Source organism: Tetrao urogallus (assembly GCF_951394365.1).
Source record: "Tetrao urogallus genome assembly, chromosome: 3".
NCBI classification, from domain to species: domain Eukaryota; kingdom Metazoa; phylum Chordata; class Aves; order Galliformes; family Phasianidae; genus Tetrao; species Tetrao urogallus.
The window spans coordinates 62082831-62108102 of record NC_136815.1 but is presented as its reverse complement, the minus strand read 5'-3'; the positions used below and the strand labels follow the sequence as shown (position 1 = coordinate 62108102).

At 39.6% G+C, this 25272-nt stretch overlaps 1 protein-coding gene across 1 annotated transcript; it reads left to right on the top strand.

The window, feature by feature from the left end:
* Positions 1-3977: 3977 nt before the first annotated feature.
* LOC306944538 (sodium-dependent neutral amino acid transporter B(0)AT1) lies at positions 3978-23664 on the top strand (the record flags this gene model as incomplete). Its single annotated transcript, XM_079533100.1, has 12 exons — positions 3978-4179; positions 11002-11142; positions 11782-11919; positions 13741-13922; positions 14392-14502; positions 15249-15361; positions 17165-17293; positions 18450-18606; positions 19519-19723; positions 20364-20523; positions 22495-22657; positions 23455-23664. The coding sequence occupies 12 exons, from the start codon at positions 3978-3980 to the stop codon at positions 23662-23664; spliced, it is 1911 nt and encodes a 636-aa protein (XP_079389226.1).
* Between the last annotated feature and the right edge of the window lie 1608 nt (positions 23665-25272).

Sequence of the window (25272 nt, the reverse complement as noted above, 5' to 3'; positions counted from 1 at the left end):
TGATTTTTAAAGAGCACGCTTGCTTTCTTTTCCTGGTTATCCTTGTCGTCCACTCACTGCACCCATCCAGAAGGTGCCCTGGCTGGCGCCAGCAGTTTCTTCAGTTGATGGATTCAATTCATTCACAGAAGCGATGACAGTGTCCTCTCAGTGGGGATGGTTTTCTACAGGGTTAGTGAGTTGCGCTGTTCCAGGAGTGCCAACACCAAGTGAGACCTGAGCAAGGTCAGAAGCAGGAGAAGCTGGCAGGTGTCAACCTGGGAGGAGTATCAGGGTGTATCTGCACCTCAGAATGAAGGAGGCCAACCAAAACCGTCTTGGGCTATGCCTACTGAAAATAGCCCTATGCCTTCACCAGACACACCGGCCCTTGCCAGGTTAACCAAAGGAGCTGAACATGTTGAGTGCTGCCAGGAGCCCTGTACATCATGCCTGGACCTGTCCCCACAGAAGGAAGCAGGCCACCCCTTCCTTACTGTTTTACTCATCTCTATCCCTGGTATCATTCTTCTACTTTCCTCTCTTACGTTTTCCTGAGGTCTTCATTGTCCTGCAAGGTGAAAGACATATTCCAGCTGGATATCAGGAAGAGGTTCTTCACCAGAGGATGGTGGCATGGGCACAGGCCGCCGGGGCAGTGGTCATGGCCACATGTTGCTGGATTTCTGAAGTATATGGATAACACTCTCAGCTATCTGGTCTCATTTTTGGGCAGTGCTGTGGGGAGCCAGGAGTTGGACTCGGTGATTCTTGTGGGTTCCTTTCAACTTTGGATATTCTGCAATTCTATGATCTAAGAAAAGTCCTGCATAACTCTAAGGAGAAGTTAATTGCAGAGCGAAAGAAAAGGCCCTGTTGAATAAGAAATTACTGTGCGTCTCTGGCTCTGTGCGGCAGTGCACAGCCTGGTGCTGCAGTCAGTGTGAGTCGAGAAAAGCTTGTCCTACAACGCGCCAGGGAATAAGCCATTGCTGCAAGTGCATTTGATGCACGGTACGTTGTTTGCTCCAATCCACAGGGTGGCAATGTAGGCAGCCCCTTGGCCAGCCGCAGCTGGTGGCAGTGCTGCTGCAGGTCCCGCGCAGAGGCACAGTGCTGCCGAGACACACCGTTAGCTGTGCGTCAATAAAGTCGAGCTAGGTGCTGTACCAGCAGATCTGCTTCTGCACATGTTTAACAACTTAAAAGCCGCTGGAGCCTGGCATTACCAAAGTAAGAGAAACTCTGAAATGTATTCTTGGATCCTGATGCAAATTGAAACTTAGAGAGAAATTTGCATATCACCTGAACATTCCACATCATTTATTTCATATCATGTCAGTTAACCCTCCAGTAATTTGGTTCCCAATGGAAGATAAGATTATTCCTGCTATCATATATTCATAGAATCATAGAATCGCTCAGGTCAGAAAAGACCTTAAAGATCATTGAGTTCAACCACAACCTAACCATACTACCCTAACTCTAACAACCCTCCGCTAAATCATGTCCCTAAGTACCACATCCAAATGGTTTTTAAACACATCCAGGGATGGTGACTCAACCACCTCCCTGGGGGGCCTATTCCAGTGCTTAACAACCTATATCAGCTTGCATGGCACTGAAGGAGAACTATTTTAGCATTAATAAATTCCATACAGAATCTCGATTACCAAGGATTTATGATTATATAGCATCATTAACATGTAGCTATGATAGAAATTGTTTGGATACCATATTATCATAACCAGATTCAGATACTGAAAAAGGTTCTATGTATGACTTCACAAAGTCTAGAACTAAACACTACAAGCCAGAGAAATTAGAAATATAAATCAGGAGAAGATGTTTGCTTTTCCTGACTGCCTTTTGTCTATTGTTTATTACTATCTCATATTTCCTACAGTGTGAATGCTGAGATTGTCTCCTTCTGATTCGAGCGGAATAATAACCCAGGATGAGCATGCAGTTTCTTACTCCTTTTCCAAAAGGTCAGTGTTCTTCTCTGACTCTGGAAATACAGGTGCTGCAGTTTGGAAGTTCTCTATTCTCACTTTTAAGTGAAAACTACTTCTTCTGTACAAGGGAAGCACAGTAAAGATGGTTGTTTTGGATATCTGTGAAGCAGTTGCCACTTTACCACAGCTGTGTATTAGCTGAACTAAATTGGAGATATAAAGTGAATAAAGAAAGAAGTAAATATCTGATGATGGCCAAAAGCAGAAATGATGGTCTAGGGGAACGTTACTGGTGCATTTGCTCAAGCTGAGAAACAGACCTTTTGTCACTCTTCTACTAATGACCAAGGACAAGAGTAGTAGCATGTTAGTGAAATGTCCATGACACAAGCTCAGAAGTATCAAAAATACTGGAAAAAGTGGAGTATCATTCAGGCAGAACTCAGTGTACTGGAGTTGCATGAAGTGGGCAAAATTTAAAATATATTTGGGTAACTTAGAAAAAGGTATTCTGCTGCAGGTTAGGAACCACATAAGGAGAAGAAAAGCTTTGATCCAATGGTAATCAGGAGACAGATAATCTGCAAAACTGACGAAGCCATGAAAAAGGCAAATGATATCACTAGGCAGATTATAGAGATATTTCAAGTAAAGGTAAGGAAATACTTGTGTCTGATTACAAGGCACAGGAAAAATCCTGGGCTGCTGTATATGGTTTTACTTTTTCATGTCAAGGATGAAGATTTTTTTTTGTAATTTCTCTATTTGAGATACAATGGAGAACCCTTTTGCACATAAGTATATATGCTATATATAGCTATATATAGCCTAGCAAAAGTAAAACTGAGGATGTTCAAATGCAGGAATCAGCTCTGTGCTGACCTATGGCTGTCATAAGTACAAATGAAAAGGAGCTGGACTCATATGTAATATGACTGGAAATTAGTTTTTTTATAAAAAAAGAAATAGAGACAAGTTCACTTCTTTAAAGCAGAAAGCAGGCAAAGAATGCTGAAATTCTAGATCAGTCTTTAAGTAACAGGGATTAAAATCAATTTTAATCGACATGTTGCAAGGGGGTGTATTTGTTTGCTTTGAAAGGGACTGGACATAGAAGATCCTTTCTAGTTCTTCATATTGATCACCCTGTAGGTCTTAGCTGACAAAATTCTCACGACATAAACTATGTTAGATATTGTATGTATTTTCTAAAGCAACTACTTACCTACTGATAATAGTGAAGAACAGAGCTGTGTTGTTATGATTGTACTGAGAGGATGAGGAACCCAAGTGGTATCTGTGATGTTCATTAGCCAGTGTTTCTCTTTTCCTTCTGACCATCATAGGGCCATTGAAAAGGTGAAGGGACCTTTGATTCCTGTCCATTTACAAGATGTTCTAAACTAGTTGTAAGGGTAAGTAGATAATGCTTATAATGTAAAATTTTATAATCCCTTTTGTTCTCCATCCTTTGTGCCTGAGCATTTAACAGCATACCTCTTGCAGAGAAAGAAGAAGATGCTTCAGTAGTTAGCATATTCTGTGGGAAACTGAATGGAATGATGATTCACAAGTTTATATTCACAATAAAAAAAAAAAAAAAAAAAAAACCTATGAAGCCTCCACTGACTTACAAGGCCAGTGGAATCACTTTACTTCATATCTGTTGGGGTTATATATGTATTTAAGTGAGTTTAAACAGGGGAGTGGCAATGACCTTATAGGTGATTACAGTTTATAGCCAAATTATCTCCTGAATTACATTAACTGAAATCAATGCCTTATACTAGATGAACAGACTGTTCCATAAAACCTTGGCAGATAAAGCATTAATAAGTGTTGGAGCTGACTTGGTCAATTGGATGATTTGCTGACGCTTCTTTTTACCACAGCTCTGCAGTTTCAAGTTTAGTGCCAAAGGTTCACTACATATAGCTGAAGACAGCAAATAGATGGTCTCTTTTTGTGCAGATTTCTAACTAGCTGCCTGTTTCACAAATTCCTTGCTGTGGGAGCTTTTTCAGGAAGGAAATTTAAAACATGGTGAAGTTACAGCTACCCAATCCTGGCCTGGAGGACAGGATACCTTCTCACACAGAACTTGAGGTCCTTGAGAAAGAAGAGGCAGACTCCAGACCTAAATGGGACAACAAGGCTCAGTACATGCTGACATGTGTAGGATTTTGTGTTGGCTTAGGAAATGTGTGGCGGTTTCCGTATCTCTGCCAGAGCCATGGAGGAGGTATGCCTTTAATTTATCTTAACTAATGCTGTGTGTAAGCTAGGCTTAAATTCACTTTTGGGAAACAAATAGTGGAATACTTTGTTTAGAACAGGTCAGTTCCTATAGAGACAGTGATGGTCTTCTCTAGAAGACTGTCTGATGGAGAGGTTATTTCACAGGTTGTAAACTTCCACTAAGTCATGTTGGTGACAAGAGAAAAGGGACTGTTTTTATTTTGAGAAATGATTGATGCAATCAGCTTTGTACTGTCATGTAAGCAGTATGTTTTCTCAGTTTAAAATTCTAATCATGATCCTAAATGATCTTTTCATAATAGGGTCTTCACTGGTCTTGGACTGATCTGTGAATTGCTTGTAGTGTCAGTGTGCAAATGATTTATGATATCAGCAGTAAAAGCACAAAAGTAATTGACTTTTTTTTTTTTATTTTTATTTTAAAGTTAGTGTTATTAAGTTATTCAAATTCTGACTATATGTTGTTTACCATTTAATTTACTGTGACTTCTTAGGGTTCAAGTTAGAACTAAATGACCATATTTTAAAATTCTCTGATTTGCTGTTAGTTCTTAAAAATTACCTTAAGCTGGATCATTGCTTAAATATTATACAACAACATTAATATCCCATTGTGTCTACTTTCCCTCTGAAACAGTATTACACGTGTACATTTGTCTCAAACCTGATTTTTCTTTAAGGGAAGCAATATGTAACTTATTTCAGATGAAAAGCTGAATACGAGCCAAATGTAGGTATGTTGACAGAGAAACTCATTTGCACGTGTTCCCCACATCTACTGCTCTAGCAAGTGATAGATTTTGGGCAACTCTTGCATGCTGAGTCAAGCTGTCAAGTTGGGGATGATGCATACAACTATACTTCAGCACCAGGAGCTTGCCATGCTCTCAACAGTTTTCTGAAAGTCTGTTCTGCCTGCTATCAAGTTGGCATCTGCATTGCACTCCAGGATATGAGTAAAGTGTTTGCTCGTTTGGAGTATTTGATCCTGAAGGAAAAAGGAGCAAATCTGTGTCTTAAATATCCGTATTTTGAAGTAATTTTCATTAAATGTACATGGAGAGATGTTTAAGAATTGATCTTCTTAGTTGGAGTAGGGATCAAGGAGGGCTTTGTCAAGAGTTACTGATACAAACTCAGGGGCATCTGGCTACACATTATTCAGATGACTTGCAAGCATAAATGTTTTTATTACTAAGTTTTTTTAAACATTGACTGATGTTTAGGGCATACAGAGTGAGGTGAAGGTCATTTGCAGCGTTGCCAGCTCTTGTAACAAAAAGGTTACACGTTGGACAAGAAGAGTCATAGCCCTCATTCTGCAGCTTTTTCCAAGTTAACCCAGACAAAACCTTGCAGGTTGACTTGGAAGCAGGCTAATCCAGCACCTGAGATGGTTTTTACTATTTTTCAGCATTTCACTGCTGAAATATGAGGAATATGAAAAATGAGGAGAAAGGAATATCTCTGCCTGTACCAAGATTTCTCCTTACAAGGTTAAGTATTTAAATAAGGGTAGCACAGGCCCCTCAGGCGCTCCCATTCCTGTTTCCCAGGGATAGCTCCCAAATGCAGTAAGGGCAGGGCAAGAACCTGCTACCTGAAACAGCAACTGTTGGCTGTCACACATCTTGTTTGGTGTCATCTGCAGGCTGCTCAGATCTGCTGAGGCCTTGGTGCCTTACACACTGTCAGCAGGTGGTGTGTGAGGGGAAACATGAAGAGAAGAGACAGAGGATAAGAACAAGTCCTAAGTCATCACAGAACCATAGATTATCCCATAAAGTACATGTGGATTCAAGATTGTGTAAGTTGCATCATGAAGATACTTTCCAAGTGTCTAGAATCGCAGTCTTAGCTTCTTTGTTTTTAAAATACAAGTTACATGGATTACAGTTTGGAGTCATTTAGCACCAGTGAGATCTGCTAGCAAGGGTGTACATTTTAAGCAAGGATTCTTTAGGATTAAGTTGGATGTCCATCTAGTTTGTGAATCAGCATTTGCACATTTGATAGTCCTCATGAAATGTAAATGACGTACAGGCATTTACAAAATATATCCTTGTCGTTAATGAACTTCTTTGAAGGTGGATTTTTTTTTCAGGGGGTTGTGAAAAATTGCCTTTGTTGGAGGTACATAGGAAGACAATGTTATATAGACAACTCTTATTTTCAAATGTTTGTGTTTAAATACAGAATTATTTGAGGGCTGCCTCTTCCTGCACATAAAACTGTGGTCACATTTTAACTACATCCAAACACAGAAAAAGAAACTGATGCTTACACAATTTGCTTTTGTTGCTGTAGATTATAAGTTCATATTTTTAAAAATGAACTATATTCTACTGTAAAAAAACAAAAAGTACAATAGAGCATATTCCATCTTTTTAAAAATAAAGTGAGTCTTAAAATCTGTAAATACATCATTACCACTGGGAAACTAGACTTCAATACACACATGATGTAAAAGCTGCAGTGTTTGCCCCAGTGCTTTCACTCGTGTAATGAGATCGAGACTTCCTCTCATTTGATTGCTATCTCTGACATTACACATAGCTTTTGTTTAATCGTTATTGAGCAACATGTCATTTAATCAACTGCTAAACATTTTTGTTTCATCCCTGATGTGTATTATAAAAAAGAGGATGTATATTTAATGTTTAATCCATCAATAAAAATAAGTCTCTAAGTCTACAGCTCACGTATGTCTCTAGTAGACGTTGCCACTTTTTCATCTCCATGCGTGACACACTGAATGAAGTGGTGACAATGACACCAGCAGTCAATACAGGGTAGCTTCCTCTCTGGGACCGGTATTCTAACTACTGCTGAACATTCGGGATATGATAATGTAAACATCTCAGCCTGAAATTTTATCTGTGTTCCCTTTTCTGTGAAAGCCTTTTTTTTTTTTTTTTTCAATTTTACATTAGAAAATCTTAGATTGCACTTGTTATGAAAAAAAAAGCAATAGTTCTACAGATGCATAGATATGTGTTCTGTAATACAGTACTGAAGCAAGATCAGAATGCAATATCTCAGCTGGAAGGTCTTCAGACTGGAAAGATTGCTCATTATTTATATATGTTTATAGCGTATTAATTACTATTATTGGGTAACTCTACGAAAGGCATCCTTTTTCTTTCTGTGTACGTGCAAAGAAGGTCATGGAGTCCCTTTGCTCTCTCAAGAGCATGTCATGTTTAAATACTTCTTTTACAACACATTAATAAAAATACCTCTCATATGTATCCCGAGGCCTCAGGAAATCCACTAGAAGTTGATGGAGCACTTGTGGCATGTCCTCTCATCATAGAAGATGGCTTAATATTGAGAAACTTGGAGCAGTACATCATGCTGTCCATGGAGAGAGTTCTTTGTGTATGGATAGTGCTATTCCTGAATCTCATTACCTCAGAAAGTGAGGCTCAGTGTCTATCCAGTCTGCTAGAGCTGGGTGAGTGGAGGTGCACTTTGCAGTTAAGATTTGCAAGAATGGCTCAGCCATGGAAAAAATGAAGCCCAAGACAGAATATAAATCAGCCTGCTTCCTATCTGAAAGTGAAAAATTGATACTACCTTTGAATGATTTCTAAAGGAAATGTTTCATAAGGAAATGCTTCTAATTCTTCAGAGGATGGCCTGATCTTCCCTCTTTTGCTAGCCAAGGTGATAATTACAAAAATATATACTGTTTTTCTTGATAAGTATAAGAAACAAGTGGCCATAGGTTAAAATGACTATAAAGGCTGTTTACTTCCTTATACAACAAGATCTTTGACCACGGTGAGAATTTCTAAGTCCTTAAAAGACCTCACTGTTGCCTGATTAAGAACAGAGATCATTAGGAAATTCATCTTAGGAGAATTATGTGCTGGTCCATTCTTGTAAGTTGAGATTCAAAAGGTGAAAAGGAGTGCAAATGAGGAGTATTTGGATCAGGTAATTATATAGATACTCATGGTGGTCTACAGCCCCTTGTGAGGGGAATGGAGGGGCAGCACTGAGCTCTGCTCTCTAGCAAACAGCAACAAGGCCCAAGGGAATGGGATAGAGATGTGTCAGGGGACGGCCAGGGTGGGGATTAGGGAAAGGTTCTGCACCTGGAGGACAATGGGCATGGAACAGGCTGCCCAGGGTAGCTAGCACAGCCCCAAACTACAGGAACACAAGGAGTGCTTGGACAACACTTTCAGATTTGTGCATTAACTCCCATTTTGTCCTGTGTGGAGCCAGGAGCTGGTCTTGATGATTTCCTAGATCTCTTCCAGATCAGGGCATTCTGTGATTCTGTGATCCATTGCTGAGGAAGGTCTTTAGCAGAGAAAAGTGAAATTGATGTACGGTAGAAGCCTATCCAGCAGCCAAAATGGAAACTAATAAGGCAAGATCAAGATGGAGCAGGCATACAAACTCTGTAGGGTCAAGTTGTAGACTATTATGAAGTGTCTTGAGATTCTGGTATAAAACTGAGAGAACACTCTGGAACTAAAATTGCTGGTATAAACACAGTCATATTGTCCTTGTCTCATCTTACCCTCAGGAGAGCTCTGGGACAGAGTGGGACACGAGGGCAAGTGTGAGCCAACCTGATGTGAGATAGGAGAATATGACCAGCTTTTATCTCCATACATAAATAACTTGATCTCTATGAAAGGGCAGAGGTTGTGTGTGGTGAGGTTGTCCCACTGACACTCCCATGCAGAGAAGAAGTCAGCAGGATGTACAAAGATGGATCATAGTGGTGAGAGAACACTTACCACATACACTGCATAAGTCCTACTATCTGTAAAAACAAGAATGAAACAGTTGGGAGAAGTTACTTACAGGAACAGGGTGGAGTATCAGTTGAGTACAAACTCTCCGGAGCCAAATCTGCAAGCACTGCATGCCTTATCAGATTAAGAGGGGCCCTTAAGCGTGTATCAGATCACGTTCCAGCACACCTAAACAAGTCTATAAAGAGAAAATGGGACAGCTAATTAACTCTTCTGCATTGTTAGCAGTGGCTCTGGGTAGCAGTAGTTCAGTTTCCCCAAGTATAGGCTGGATCACCATCCTCCATTCCTTTCTGGTGTTACAAATGTCCTGATTTTCCTCTAAAGTGAGAGAGTAACAGTCTGGGGCACCTTGATCTAACTTGTAGCTGCAAGGCTCTTGATCCTGCAAGGACTGCCTGGTCTCTGGAAAAGGGAAAAGAAGCTCAGACATGCAAAGTGGGGAAGAAAACAAATGGAATACTGTTCTCCTTCATGATGACGCCTACGTACTGCATTTACCAAATCAACAGAGTGACACAGAAGAAACTGAGAAAGAGTCAGTAGAGCTGGAATTATAGCAAAATTCCTTACAAATATCAGTTCATTTTTTTTCACTAACAAAAACCGTTCCCCAAATTATTCTTTTTGGCTCTCTTTTGAGGCCTCTTCAGTCTGTTAGTCCTGCTTTTGCAGTGATATCAAATGAGCTACAGTGATTTTGAATAGTTTTAGATTTTTAGTAAGAAGTTTTTATGTTGCTAAATGAAACGCTCTAAAGAAGTCTGGGAAAACTCTGTCTGTACAGTTACTTTTTGAATCTTGATTCAACAAAAACATATTTTCTAGTTCATCAGTGGTTATCATTCAACCTGAGGTGTGGCATGCACATTTTCAAAGTGCTCAGCATTCTGAATAGCATTTTATGCATTTAAATGTCAGTATCAACAGTGTTTACCAAATCTTTAAAATGTAAATCAAGGATAGGTGAATAACTAGAATTGTTTGAATTCTATAAGAGTAGAAAGAAAAGGAGCATAGTTGGCTAATTTCACTGTAATAGTGACCACTTGAAACAGCAATGTTGATTTTAGCAGACTTCAGTTAAGCCCATAAAAAATTTTAATACAGATTATTTGCCATGTATGCCATTATAAAGATATACAGTGAAGCAGCTGAACATATACTATAGATCTTCCAAAAATATTCAACTGCCTTGGATTAAAAACCATAGTTCCCATTCTTCAAATTTTCTCCATGACTTTCTATACAGTTTTCATTGCATACATAAGGAAAAAGTCAACAGGTACCCAAACATGAGCAGTTCATACGGCGTTCTGCATTTTTTTTGTTCACGTTCCTGTATTATTTACCATCTGTGATTGGAAGCTGATGATAGTTTGTAATGACATTTAGCTATAACTCTATTAAGACACAGTTTTCAAGCGTTTGCCTCTGCACTTTGGTATTCCAGTGAGGTGTTTTATGTTATCTCCATGTCTGCGGAGCACTTTATTAAGAAAAAAAATGAACAAGGATTAAACTCTGAACTTCAGATCTCTCCTACTAAAGCATAACACTTGTTTTATACAGTTTTCAGGAAGAGTTATTGGCCATTTTATGGAGACAACCTTATTGGGGCTGGCACCTTGCTCCATGCTCCTGCCTAATTGTTCTTAGCTCATTCAACAACAACTACTTATAATTTGGATGATTCACAGTTATAAAACTTTTACAGAAAAAAGTGAAAGTCATTCCAGGAAAGTAATAGTCTTACCTTCATTGCCAATCCAAAGGTGGCTCCTTCAGAGTTTAACCTTGGAAGTGAATAATTTAGGTGTGTGTTTGCCACTTGGGAAGAATAACAGTTCTTATCTGGAATCACACACACAATGAGGTTTCCTGCTTGGACATTATTCAAAGGCATTGTAGATAAATTAGAGAAGGGTTTCCACAACTCACTGTTCGAAAACCCAGAAGAACTGAAGTTTGTGCTTTACTGTTGTATGTCAGTGACAGGAAGCTTTTTTTTTTCTTGTCCATTACAGGAGCCTTTATGATCCCTTTCCTGATTTTGTTGATTCTGGAGGGTATCCCCCTGCTTCATCTTGAGTTTGCCATTGGTCAAAGGCTAAGGAAAGGCAGTGTGGGAGTTTGGAGTTCCATTCACCCTACCCTGAAAGGTGTTGGTAAGTCTGATGAGGATATAAAAAGCCACATAATAAAGCACTAGAACTAAGAACAAAGCTTCAGACTTTTCTTGTAGTGTGCCATATTCTGGTTGGATCAAACGGTCGCTAGAGGAACTTTCCAACCTGGACCATGACACTCTGTGATTCTGTGATCGTCACACACTTGAAAGGGATACAGACAGTTAAGATCACCGATGCAACAACTGTGTCTGTTAATCAATTACAAAAGATATTGCATGTGGAATTTTTCTAAATTCTTCAGAACCTAATTGCTCTCAGGACCTAATCATTAGCATTTACTCTCTCACAGAGAAGTCACCACAGGTTACTGGGGAGCAAGTGGAGAAGGAGAGATACTAACTTGATTCCTACAGCTTTTCACAGGCTGTGCCTCTGGCAGCCGAACATTCCATAAAAATAAGATTAGTTCACACACCTCTACCTACCTCTGTGGTGACACTGTGGAGGAGAAAGACAATCTGGGTCACATTTAGGAAAAATTCAGTTGATCTGTACATATACTTAGCTTCTCAGATTTCCTAGATATCAAAAGGCAAAACTGTGAATAGGAACTGTCCTCACTGGTGGGAGTTAATCTGCCCATAAACTTGGCTCCTAACTTCTGTTGTTTTTCAGGCATAGCAGCAATGTGTGTCTCTTTCCTGGTGAGTTTATATTACAATACTATCATTGCCTGGGTAATGTGGTATTTCTTCAACTCCTTCCAAGAGCCCCTGCCTTGGAGTACCTGTCCTCTCACTGATAACAGAACAGGTATGTTCTATGAAATGTTGCATTTTGTCTCATAGCACATTTATTTGTCTGTAGCAACCAGACTAATGAGGGCTTTTTCTGTAAGACAACAGTAAGACAGGCCAATACTGTCAGGAATATTGGGCTATTTTAATATTTGTGTTCTGTAAAAATGCACACTATATAAAGATCGATATTTAATCTTTGAGGCCAGCGTGGATGCTTTACATGAGACTTTGAAGCTGAAGTCACTGGAAAGATTTTGACAGATGTATTTACATTCGGAATATTCACAAAGTGCAAGTTTAGCATAAGCATTAACATTTTCCAGATTTAAATGTGGCCCTTCGTAACTCACATATGCCAGCCTGATTGAAATACTGCTGAATAGCACTTCCATGTTTCTTACAGCAGTTATCAATGCTAATATTAAGTAGCAGAAATACTGTGAAATGGCAAAGTAATCTCATTAATAATTTGGATTTACAAAAAAAGAAGAAAAAAAAAAAGCTAATTATATTTTGAATCTTCAATCTGTAACCAGGAGTAAAATGGATAATTTGTTCTCCGTACTGATTTAAAATAGTGCTGAGAGTTTCAGAGCAATCTGTAAGTTATGAAACAGTGTCTACATATTGTAGTCAGCTTTGAGCTTCTCACCTGAACAGAAATGTAAATCACTGATAAAAATGTGGGAGGAAATATAAAGGTTTTGTCTATACCAGTGGGAGATGCCAGACAGCAGGTTTCACGTACACAATGCAAAAATCAATTTCAGTCCCTGTTTGTGCTCTCCCATTTCTTTACCAAAAGCCCTTTGATAGCTCATTGAAAAGAAAAAGAAATGAAGAAGAAAACATATGCATGATCTACATTAAATATCATTGTCTCATGATATGAGAGCAACTTTGTTGTTCACAACCAGCCCTGCACAAGATTGCATGGAGCAATGGAGCAGGTCGTTCCCATGGATCAGTGAGCGGCTCTTTAGGGCTGCACTCCTCTTCCCATCATCATGCAAGGTCAGGGCATGGCACAGTATTGCACGGCTCAGCGTCTTGCAGGCAGCTGGAAGTCCAGCTTAGAATCATAGGATCATAGAATATCCCAAGTTCAAAGGGATGCATAAGGATCATGGAGTTCAACTCCTGGACTCCAACTTGAGCTGACAAGTCCGTAAATGATGCCCTACAAGGCAGAAAGATGAAGTATTGCTGACTGGTGGGAGGTGAAGAGCCCTCAGGCTGCAGGAGGCTGTAGGCAGGTGCCCAGACTTTACCAGGCAAGACACAGCAGAGTGTACATTGAAAGTCCAAAACAGTTCTTTGGCTTGTTGTTTTTTTTTTTGGTTGGTTTTGATGTTCTTCGAGATGAAGTGTGAAAAATGCACAACCATTATAAAGGTCCTCCTAGCTACTTTTCTTCTGCATAAAAAAATAATCCATTCAATATACATGCATGTATGCTCATAAGTCCTCTACTTATTTTCCTTGGCACCAGAGGATTCTAATTGTATTTGTAGGAAGAAACAAAAAGCATATAGAAAGAAGAATCTTTGAAAGAGCTTCAAAGAATGGTTGAATTAGCCATGGATCAATCCTCTCACTTTAACTAATAACAGTGACAAGAAATGAAGAATGACTAAGAAATAACAATGACAACTGTACCCCTGTTAAATAATACTCTTTTTGAAAATTTAAAATCTGTTTAGCAATGAAAATTTTAAAATCTGTTTAGCAATGAAATCTTCCAACAACAAATTAGTTGACTTTACATAGTGCAGTTTTGAACACCGGTATTTATTATTTAACCTGCAGAATGACCATAATTTTGTGGTTACAGATTACATAGAAGAATGTGCCCAGAGCTCTCCCGTGGATTATTTCTGGTACAGAGAAACATTAAACACCTCCACTTCTATTGAAGATTCAGGCACTATACAGTGGTGGCTTCTGTTATGCTTAACATGCGCATGGGGCATACTGTATGTGTGCACAATCAGAGGCATTGAAACAACAGGAAAGGTACTCTATTTTGTTTTATACGAAACAGATGACTTTCATTATGCTGTTGTGAGACCTTATTCACACGGATCTGAACACAGTGTAGAAACTGCCTGTTTCTTGACTGAATGCATGTCTAAAACTTCAGGTGTCATCATAGGGTAGGTTTTTTGAAGGAGGAAGCTGAATGAGATGGAAATTGATCTGATTTAACCTGATTTTATCGATGTGGACATTGGCTTGAGCAGCTCAGCTTATTTGTCCATAGAGACTCTAGAATAAGAGTCTTTAAGTATCACCACCTTAACGTTAACGTTTGCAGGATTGAGGCACTTGCCTTTTGCTGACCATTTTCTTCAAAACATATCTGTACAAATTTACCTGGGTGTGTGCCAGTCCTTGATATCATCTGTGCAAGTAAACATTATTCTGAGACGCCCTCAGCTAAGTGCTTCATTCTATCTGTTTTATTTACATACTCCTTGTGCAGGCCGTGTATATAACATCGACTCTTCCATACCTTGTGCTTACCATTTTTCTAATCCGTGGCTTGACACTGAAAGGATCAGTCAATGGAATCGTGTTTCTCTTCACTCCAAACGTAAGTCACTGCTTAGTCCATGCCGTATCGAAACCATGATGGAGTTCTCTCTGTAATTAACAACTGAGTGAAAACGAATCTCCTCTGGTCGTGCCTTTCTGGCTGACCCTCAGGCATCTTAAAAGCCTTGATTCCGACAGGTGAATCAGATGTAAAACATACACAGACACATGTATACTCTCTCCCCATCTCCTCCATCAAAACCTGTTATAGAAAATGGAAGGATCACTGCAGATATGCAAGGGAGCTCTTTCAAGGGAGCTTGCTTTCTTTTCCAGGGATGCCTGGCATTCTAGTTAAGGGTGAGTCTAGATTGAAAGCACAAATCACATAGCTGGGAGGAAAACCATCTAATTGGGATAGCTGTACAAAAGAACTACTAGGATGGTTTAACTGTGCAACAGATTTTAAACAAAATTTGAAAAGATTTTCATGTTTGATGAGCAGACCTCTGAGTGGTCACTGCTAATGCAAAATAATGACCTTTCTGAAATGGGCATGGCAACTGTCAGCTATTTACTAGAAAGTCAATTGTTTATCAGTTTTCAAAATACTTGTAGAAAACCTGCAGATAGGCTTGCATTTGAGGGGAAAAAAGAAAAAAAAAGTAAGTATGATGAAAGAACAGACAATTTTTACACTCTTCAAAAATGTAAGTACTGCATGTCTGACATTCTTGTTGTTTTAAATTCCTCATACTCAGCCTAACTAGAAATGTTACATAGACTGTATGTCTGATGCCCCAGGTTACTGAGCTGGCTAACCCAGTGACATGGCTGGATGCGGGTGCACAGGTGTTTTACTCTTTCTCCCTGGCCTTTGGAGGCCTCATTTCATTCTCCAGTTACAACCCTGTTCAGTAAGTATTCAGGCAAAAGCCATTTTTTACATGAATATTTAATTCTTTCAAAAGAAGCCTATCCACTTTGGCCCTACTGTTACGCAGTAATCATGAGACTGGGACACCATCCTGTCTACCAGGTAAGGCACAACTTGTCTTGCTGATCCTGCTCTCAGGAGCCAAAAATTCCAGGTCCAAGGGCTGGCTGACTTCCTAAAGAACAACAGTGTGGGTCATGTTAGAAAGCAGGGACTGGCTACCTGTCACAAGGCGGGAGCATGGCTTTGCTATTCCTCTTCACACAGCTAATGTTACATGCATTTCAAAGCAATTCACAGATGACAGCTGTAATCTTTTGATAAGGGATTAGAAGAGGTATTTAGGAATTTTTAAATTCAGATTCAGTTGCTTCCTTTGTGCATGAGATGGGGCCAAGAAAGAGATGGAGTACAAACACTCTTCACCCGGGGACTAACCCAACCAGCAAATTATGATGTAGTGCTGCATTCTGCCTCCCAAAATATTGGAGCAGCCATCAATGCTTCTTAGTGCCTGCCATCCTTTCATCATTGTCTTTTTGAAAGGCAAACTTCATGGCATTGTCTGAGCCCAATATTACTGACAAATATCTCCAAATTACCACAGTTTAGTGCAAGCTTTTGTTTGCTTTTTCCTCTTGGCTGATTTCTTTCACCTTGCAGCAGAATATTCTACTTGCGTCCTACAATAATATGCGCATGCATACATGCATGTGAGGCACAAATGCAACTGGTTTGGTTGCATTTGTGTCGAGGAGGAGCCTGAGCATCTCACCTTCTCTGAAAGAAAGAAATACATTATATAAGCCTGTCTCACGATACAGTGAAAAAAATGACAGCAGAAATGGCAGAGAACTTCAACCCAGTGCCCTCAACCCCTTACATACCTTCTTGCAGTGCTATGAATCAGGAAAGATCACAAGTCTTTGCTGGCTTTCGTCGCCTCTCGAAGGTGATCATAAAATTAAATATGACAACATCAGATTAATCCCAATAGCCCTGCCTTGTCCAAGAGAAATACAATAACTAGAGTTTTATAGCCTTCTAATAAAACCATTAACTAATTTCATATTGATTCTTTACTTATCCTCTCAGATGAAAGTCTCTTCCTGGCTATGTGGATTTTCCATCTCAGCACAGACAAGAGGAGAAATGTCTGCAGCAGAAAAGTCTCTACAAGGCAATTTAGCTTTCTCAGCAGAATAAATTACCTCTCCCACTTTCTCAGCCTACCATTCCCATAGTATTTCCAAAGTTTGGAGACATTTTGAGCCATCTTGCATCCAATGGTCAAACAGAACTCTTCCAAAATACTGTTGGCTACTGTATCTTCACCATACTACAGTTTACTGGAAGCTTTTGTTTGCTTTTTCCTCTTGGCTGATTTCACACCCACATCTTTCACCCTGCAGCAGAATACTCTACCTGCATCCTACAATATGTGCATGCATACATGCATGTGAGGCACAAAGAGGAGGAGACATACTTTTTTGCTCCTCCTGTTCCACTTGCCATGGAAGTTAGAAAAAAACAGAGGCAATTATTCCTTATGCACAGGGTTATTTGAGGGGGAAAAAAAAAAGAAAAAAGAAAAGCATAGCTATTAGTTTGCTTAAGGCACTGAGTTTGAATTCACTAGATCTATCTTTAGCAGCTGCACTACAGTAACCTTAGAGCCTATACTGATGTACAAAAGCATCTGTAAACTACTTTTCTGTTCGTCTTGGTAGCCAGTTTTGGGGGATGCATTTGAAATCCACGGTCTCTTCTCTCTGAATTGCAGCAATAACTGTGAGAAAGATGCTGTGATTATCTCTGTGATCAATGGTTTCACATCCATCTATGCAGCGACTGTCATATACTCCATCATTGGATTCAGAGCCACAGAAAGATACGATGACTGTTTCGACAAGTAAGTTATTGAAAAAGCAGAGTATCCAGATGTTTGTTTGGCTGAAGCACTTCTCTTAGCATGACAATAACGCCTCTATCATTTCTGAGTAATTACAGCTCACAAACACGTGCTTTTGGACCACCCGCTACCCCCCAGAAAAACAAAAGAACCTCACAGGGAGTGATAATTGTATGAGCTACTTCATTTCCTACATAGATGTTGTATAAGCAACCACATTTTACATTATTCCTCAGCGTTTCCAAAAGTAACAGGGGAGGTCATTCTGCATTTGAATGGTGGTGGCTTTTTTCCCTGAAACACCTGAGATATAACTGCAGTTAATGTGAATATCTGCAAACATCAAGGCAGATTCAGTTCATGACACATTTTTTTCATCAGAACACACTATAATACCTACAGTTTTAGAGTGAAATGAAATAATGCTGAGAAATGGCCACATCTGGACTACAGTGTAGGCACTTAATTACTGCTAGTGAGTCTGCATGCTACACAATTACAGAGAGCTAGAGTAACTAATCTTCCCATTTTACTTCATTTAATCTTTATCAAACACAGAAAAATTGTGTAGCAACTTTGCTAAAAATTGCAGAATTCAGAATTATCTCTGTCAGCTGAGCCAGTGCATGGCATAGATGCAATATAACCTTAGTCAGTTCCACATTTACTCTGCTTGTCACAGAGGTACCTAATTTCAATGGAGAAACTGAGACTCCTTTCTCAGATGGGCTGCCAGGTGTCACAGGTACCAGTTAGCTCTGCCATACCCAGCTGGGAAAGTCCATGATGTGTAACTGCAAGCACCTGACACAACCCCAAGAGCTTCCCAGGCTAAACGGCTAAGCACATCCATTTGCAGTGCAAAGAGGAGCAGCCAGCTGTTGTAGGGATCTCCGAAGTGTCTGATCCCTTCAGCTGTGATCTGGGTCCTGAAAGACATCACTGGGCTCATGTGGGAAAAAGAAAGGAAGAATTTCACTTGTGTGAAACCACTGGACTTCCCAATTTCCTAATCTGATCCTGAGCAGCAAAAGCTTTGATTCCTTTGAAACTTCTTTATGAAAGACATTGTGCTCTTAATAACTCAAGGATGAAAATGAATTCTGAGGGTGTTACAAATAAGCACTTTCAAAATACCTGTATCTCACTTTTACAGAAATATTCTTACCTTGATAAATGCATTTGATTTGCCAGAGGGCAATGTAACCCAAGATAACTTTGAGCAAATGCAGCAGCTGTGCAACATGACTGATCCTGTCACTTTTGCAAGTCTTAATTTTGAAACCTGTGATCTGAAAAGTTTATTAAGTGAGGTAAGTTTTACACTGTATCTCATACCGATACCACTTATATTGCAAAAACTGTAGTAACATTTTTACTTTTATTCAATTAGCATTTTTCATTATGAGTGTGGGTGAGTTTTTTTGGTATTGCATTTTTTTTTCTTTAATTATATTTCTACTCACTGTGGTTTGCTTGGAATGCTGTTGGGCTAAAAGTTTACTTCTGTTTATTCCAAAGAATATTGTTTTGCTTTTGAAGAGAAAGGCATTTTAAAAGCAGTTCAACTCCTCTGAAAAGTCCTTTCAAATACGGCCTGGTGTAGCTGCTTGCTGCTGTTTTGACATTTCTATACAGCTACTGGCTGCAGCTATGGTGGCAGCTTCTGGCACATGTGATGTACAAACAGCTTTCCCAATGGTCATAAAAGCTTCTTCTGGCTTATATCATCCTTTGATGAACAGTTCATCACTGCTACCACTTTCCACTACAGTCTCACTTAGTGGTAGTGCTTTATGGATGGCAGAACTATGCTAGGATAAACAGGTAATCAAGGCTAAATTGGAATTATAGAATCACAGAATGGTTTGGGCTGAAAGGGACCTCAAAGTTCAACCGCTGCCACGGGCAGGGCTGCCCCCCACCATTTCAGCTGCCCAGGGCCCCATCCAACCTGACCTTGAGCACCTCCAGGGATGGGGCACCACAGCTTCTCTGCATTGGAAATGAAATCATACAGCTTTTTGTTTTTTGGTTCCATGAAATAGGACTTGTATTATAATTACAGTGAATACATGGCTGCATTTGGAGATCTTTGTGAAAAAAAAAAAAAAGAAAGTATAATTATTGTTGCATGCTGTACCATATACCAACTCCAGTGAATACGGATGTAAATTTGTGATGTTAGTAAAGCTAATTTTTGAAGCCTCTGAAATCTTACACAGGGAGTTGAAGGAACTGGCTTAGCCTTTATTGTCTTCACTGAAGCTATCACCAAGATGCCTGTCTCACCTCTGTGGTCCATCCTCTTCTTCGTCATGCTCTTCTGCCTGGGTTTGTCATCTATGTTTGGAAATGTAGAAGGTGTGCTTGTACCTTTACAAGATCTCAAAGTCGTACCCTCTAAATGGCCTAAGGAACTCATTACAGGTAAGTGCTTTATCAGAGACAAGTGATCTTCACCCCCCTCAACTAGCAACTGATATGCTAAAAAATGCTGTGCTACCCAAACAGATTTATGGGCAAGTTTCTCCTAAAACTGATAAAAAATTTGGGGTGTATATATATGTATATATATCGATAAGCATACACATATATATTTATGCAGAAAAGTTTCAGTGAGGCTTTATTCAGTCTAAAATCAAGTACTGCCCAAAAATGGAAACAAAGGGCCTTCCCTGTAGTCCTTGAGTCATAAAGCCCATAGCAGTGCCATGTGAGGAATCTTCTGGAATAGAAGATATTCTGAGCTTGAGCACTTTGTGTCAGATACCCAGAAAATGCCCTGCTTCTACTCAAGGGGATGTGCCTCAGTTCTCTACCAGTCTTGTTCTCAGTAGCCTAGCAGGCACTTTTCCTCTGGAAGCCTTCCAGAAGGTGATGTAGTTCCTCAGCAGCAGTGGCTGCCCTGCTCACCTGGACACGGCCACAATGTTCTGATACAAGCAACTCCTCAGCACCCACAAGGAACCCAGAAGCCCACCACTAGTTTCACTAGTTTTTTGTTGATTCTTTGGTTACCTTTGATTTTGTGTCTAAATGTACTGCTGTTTTGTATTGTTTTTCACAGGTATCATCTGCGCAGGGTCTTACTTGATAGCTTTCATTTTTGTCCTGAGGTCTGGCAATTACTGGCTTGCTCTATTCGACAGTTTTGCTGGCTCCATTCCTTTGCTAATAATTGCCTTCTGTGAGATGTTTTCAGTTGTCTACATTTATGGAGTAGACAGGTATGAAACACAAGTTAAACATCACTAGCCAGTAGTGCATATATTGAGTAGTTGTATAGCTGCAATCCTGCTGTAACACAGTGCACATCATTTCTGTTATAGAAGTCACTGGAATTATGCAACTGTAGTTTAGGGTGGCTTGTATGATTTAGGTTTCTAAAAAAATTCTCAACAAGAAGAAATGATGCTTTGTTAGGGATTTGGTTGGGATTTTTGTTTGTATATGAAAGATGTAAAGTCTCTCATTAATGCACTGTGGCAGATAATCCTCTGTAACAATCAGCTAAAATAAATACATTCCTAAAATGCTAGAAGGGAATATCAAGCATTACCAAGTGCCCTAGAGTGCCCTCTAAATGCCACTGTAACTCCTTAATGTTGTAAATATGGCAACATTTACAGTAAACCTTTATCAGAAGAACTGCATAAAATATTTCATTAGCAGAAGCAAAGCATAAGCACGCTGGCACTGAGCTAAAAGCTTAGAACACAGGTATATTCCAGGATTGTTTAAAGCAAATGCCAGATGTTACTGCCCAAAGCAGGCATCGCCATGCAGATTACAGATACTGCTTTACAACAGGATTCTAATCCAAGGCTACCGAGATATGTTCCTGTTAGACTCAAGACCTTATCAATTCCAGCAGCAAGTAATTATCCTAGCAACTTTTTAGAGACTTAGAAAGTTCAACTTCTCCATCTGCCCATTCATAATTAATACATAAGAAATAAACACATAAAAAAAAAGTGTGAAGCCTTCAGTCACTCATAGGTTCTTGCTCAAATCTGTATCAGCCCAAGCTGTGCTGCTCCTAGCGATGGGCAAAGGACCTCTGGCCCCTGTTCCCACACTGAGACTTTAATGCTGTGTGAGGAGGTGAGAGTCTGCTTAGATAAATTAGCTCCCTGTCTCAGCTCCTCATCACCATGTTCCACACACACTGGTGGGCTCTCCGGCCTCCAAAGCCCTGAGTCTCCCACAAGATGCGGTCCTGCCTTGGCAGGAGCTGTGTAGAATGCTCCATCTGCATCCCTCAGAGCTTGGCAGGCAAGACAGCACTCTCCGCAGAGGGACAGAGGACATTCATTCAGGGAAAGGAAGGAAGTGGATCCAAATCTGGATCTGAAAATTCTATTCAGGAATGCTGATTAGATCCCAACCAAGCTTCTTTAGTTTTGTTGGCTAATTAGGCTTTCGTGTGTGGCTGCAGGGGACCATGTGTGCCTAGCTAGAGAAGATAAAGGAATAATAGAGGCCTCAAACTGCCAAACTAGTTTTTATTTAATAGTGTGTGCACATAGCACTGCATTATGTGTGGGGGTCATAAACAGGGTTCAGGATTGTGCTCACAATATCTGCAATACAGGGATGGACTCTTCTTGGGAGAACATATTTGTTCCATTTTCTACTGTGTGCTCAATGCTTAACCTGAATGACATATTTCTAGGTGCCCTTAATGAGCAAGTATGAAGATGAAATACTACTCAAACCAAGAAAACTGATAGAAATCCAAATTAAGCAAGCATTATCCATAGAATGTAATTTTAAAAATTATTCCAACTTGCTTCTTTGGAATACTGTGTCTTTCCTTTTAATCGATGCAGCTCTGAGATGCTTACAAAAAAAACCAACCTTGAAACAACTACCTGAAACCCCACCTACGCTAACTCTTATTCTGAAACTATTTCATATATGCTTCATAGAACTCTTGAAGAAAGTACCTTTCCAAAAATAATTTTCCTACCTTACTTTCGGGAAGTATGAATTAGAAACTTATAATTACAGTAATCTCTCCCCAAATTCAGGCTGTGTGGGTCCATCTTGGGTGTCAATGTCAGTCCTCCGCTCACACAGACATCAGCAAAGCATGGGGAAGCACGGTTGAGTGTCACTTGAACTCTCCTGCTTCTGGGCCTGCTTTTGATCCTTACGCATTTTTATTGTCCTGAAGTTCCTGTTCTTGCTCCTAGGTTTAACAAGGATATTGAGTTCATGATTGGACACAAGCCCAATATATTCTGGCAGGTAACCTGGAGAGTTATCAGTCCTCTCATTATGTTAGTTATCTTCTTATTTTATTTTGTGGTGAAAGTCAATGAAGAACTGCTCTACAGTGTTTGGAATCCTGAATATGTAAGTATAAAAAACCAAAATATTTATTTAGAATTACTTGGTATCTCCTTCTTCAGTGCAAGAGTCATAGTCAGTTATATTCATCTTTCATCTCAAATAGGTTTCAGATTAAAAAAAAAAAAAAAAAGTTAAAATACAAAAAGCAATAATAAAAAAGTAGCACTTCAAAAATATAAGTCCTAAATTCAGCTTTACTGAAGTGAACAAAACCCTCAACAATTAATCCAGTTTTGAGTGGGGCCTCAACAGGACCACTTCAACAGATGTCTGTTGCACAGTAGGGAGTATAGAAGAGCTGGAAACATCATGAATTTTCTGTGTTGACAAAAGACCATGTCTGTGAAAGCATTTTGTATTGGTTACTGTGTCCATCTAAAAGCACAGAACAGCAACGGTGCTGGTTACTCATCACTGACAGAAGAAATTAATATTCTCCTAACCGGATTTCTTCTTTCGTCTTCTAAATATACTTGCATCATTTAAATTACAGCACTAAATCACCTACTTTTCCTTTCTTCCTCCTGAAGAACAATAGGCTGTATGTGGTACCAGGACAACAGAATAAAAACAAAGATGAGGGGTTCATCATTTTCTGCAGGACTTCATCTCCTCCTTGCTTATCTGTTTTTCTCTTCTCTGGCCTTACGAAACTGGAAACTGCTCTTGAATCAGCAAATCCATGTGCCCTTGTGGCTAACTGCTGCTGCAGTACTGTTTCTCTTCTGTTAAAAAACTGAATGCACATATTTTCAGGTATTTGCTCCTCTCACTTCATATAACTTGCTTTATTCTTTCAGGAAGAATTCCCAAAACCACAGAAGATTGGATATCCTGGCTGGGTCTATGCTATTATTGTAATCATCGCTGGTGTGCCTAGTTTGATCATCCCTGTCTTTGCCATCTACAAAGCCATCAGAAATTGCTGTCAGAAGAGAAGTGATCGTACAGGCCTCATAAGCTCAATATCTGAGACTTCTGTTAATGGCAACTTAAAGAATTCAGCATAAAAGCATGTAAAAATGTGGAAGAATGCCTTGCTAAGAAAGCCAAAAGATTTTCTTTAAAGAATTCAGAATCAAATTTATTGCCATAAAAGGATAACTATGTGTTGTTTCTACGTAAGCGCTTGCTTACTTAGGAATGCAAGATACAGTGAAGAAGTGATAGCTTGGATCCTGGGAGCCACATTTGCAAAACAGGCCAAATAATTTCTCCTGCTTCTGGTTTTGAAGCCAGTTTGTTTGAAACTGGCTTGGAGGACTCTGTCTGGGGATGCACTGTGCTTGGCAAGCTTTAAGTGACTCTTCCCTGTCTAAACATTCTGGTTGGGTGACCAATCTGAAGGGTAATTTATACTGACTTCTATTGCACGTTAAATTGTTTTTACTTTACATGCCACTGTGTTGCACAAAGCCACCACTATTATATCTCATTCAGAAGTTAAAAATATTTAATAAAAACATTTCTAAGAACTAGACAGATTGATTCATGTATAATTCTGGGTATTTTATTATTCTCCTGTCCAAGTTCCTAGCAGCCTCAAGTTGCACCACAGGAGGCTTATATTGGACATCAGGAAGGATCTCTTCACAGAGAAAGAGATCAGTCATCAGATAGGGCTGCCCAGGGAGGTGATGAAGTCCCTGCTCCTAGAGGTATTGGAAGATATGTGGCCATGACACTAAGGGACATGGTTTAGTGACGGAAGCCAGTAGGTCAGGCTTGTGGTTGTACTTGGTAATCTTGAAGGTCTTTTCCAACCTAGATGATTGTATGATTCTCTGGTTCTATGGTATCTACTCTAGAGGTTATTTTTAGACTATATCTACACCAAATAAGACAGTGAAGTACCAGGCAATATATTTATTTGCATCTCAACTTTAAAAAAAATATTATTTGAATATTAAAAAATATGAATATGAATATTTATGAACGATAATAATCTGAATAATAATATCTGAAGGATAATTACAGCAAGAGTGGGGTTGGTCTTCTTCTCTTCTAGTAACAGTTGACAGGATGAGCAGAAATGGCCTCAAGTTGCACCAGGGAAATTTTAAGTTACAGAAAGGGTTGTTAAGCACTGGAATAGGCTCCCCAGGGAGGTGGTTGAGTCACCATCCCTGAATGTTTTTAAAAACCATTTGGATGTGGTGTTCAGGAACATGATTTAGTGGAGGATTATTAGAGTTAGGGTAGTATGGTTAGGTTGTGGTTGGACTTGATGATCTTTAAGGTCTTTTCCAACCTGAACAATTCTATGATTCTATGAATATATTTTATTTAAAATCTTTCAAGTTGCTATTCTGTAATAGGAAGGGCAGTCAGATTTTCCTAATGAGCTGAGTCTGAAGCAGCTGCAGGGGGCAGGGATGGAGGTACTGCCAGGACAGCCCCAGCACAGCACTCTCTGGTCTGGACCACAACAGCGGTGGGGGAGAGGGTGGTAGGTGCTGTGACTGATTTCTGTGACGTGGATGTTCTATAAAGGTGTGGAGTGCAAAACAGCAAAACCCTGGTATTTTGGAAAGAGAACATTAAAGTTTTTCTCACAGGCTTTCAATTGAAGGCAAGCACTCAGCTGTTACATTCCTCAGTAACTATTTAATGAAAAA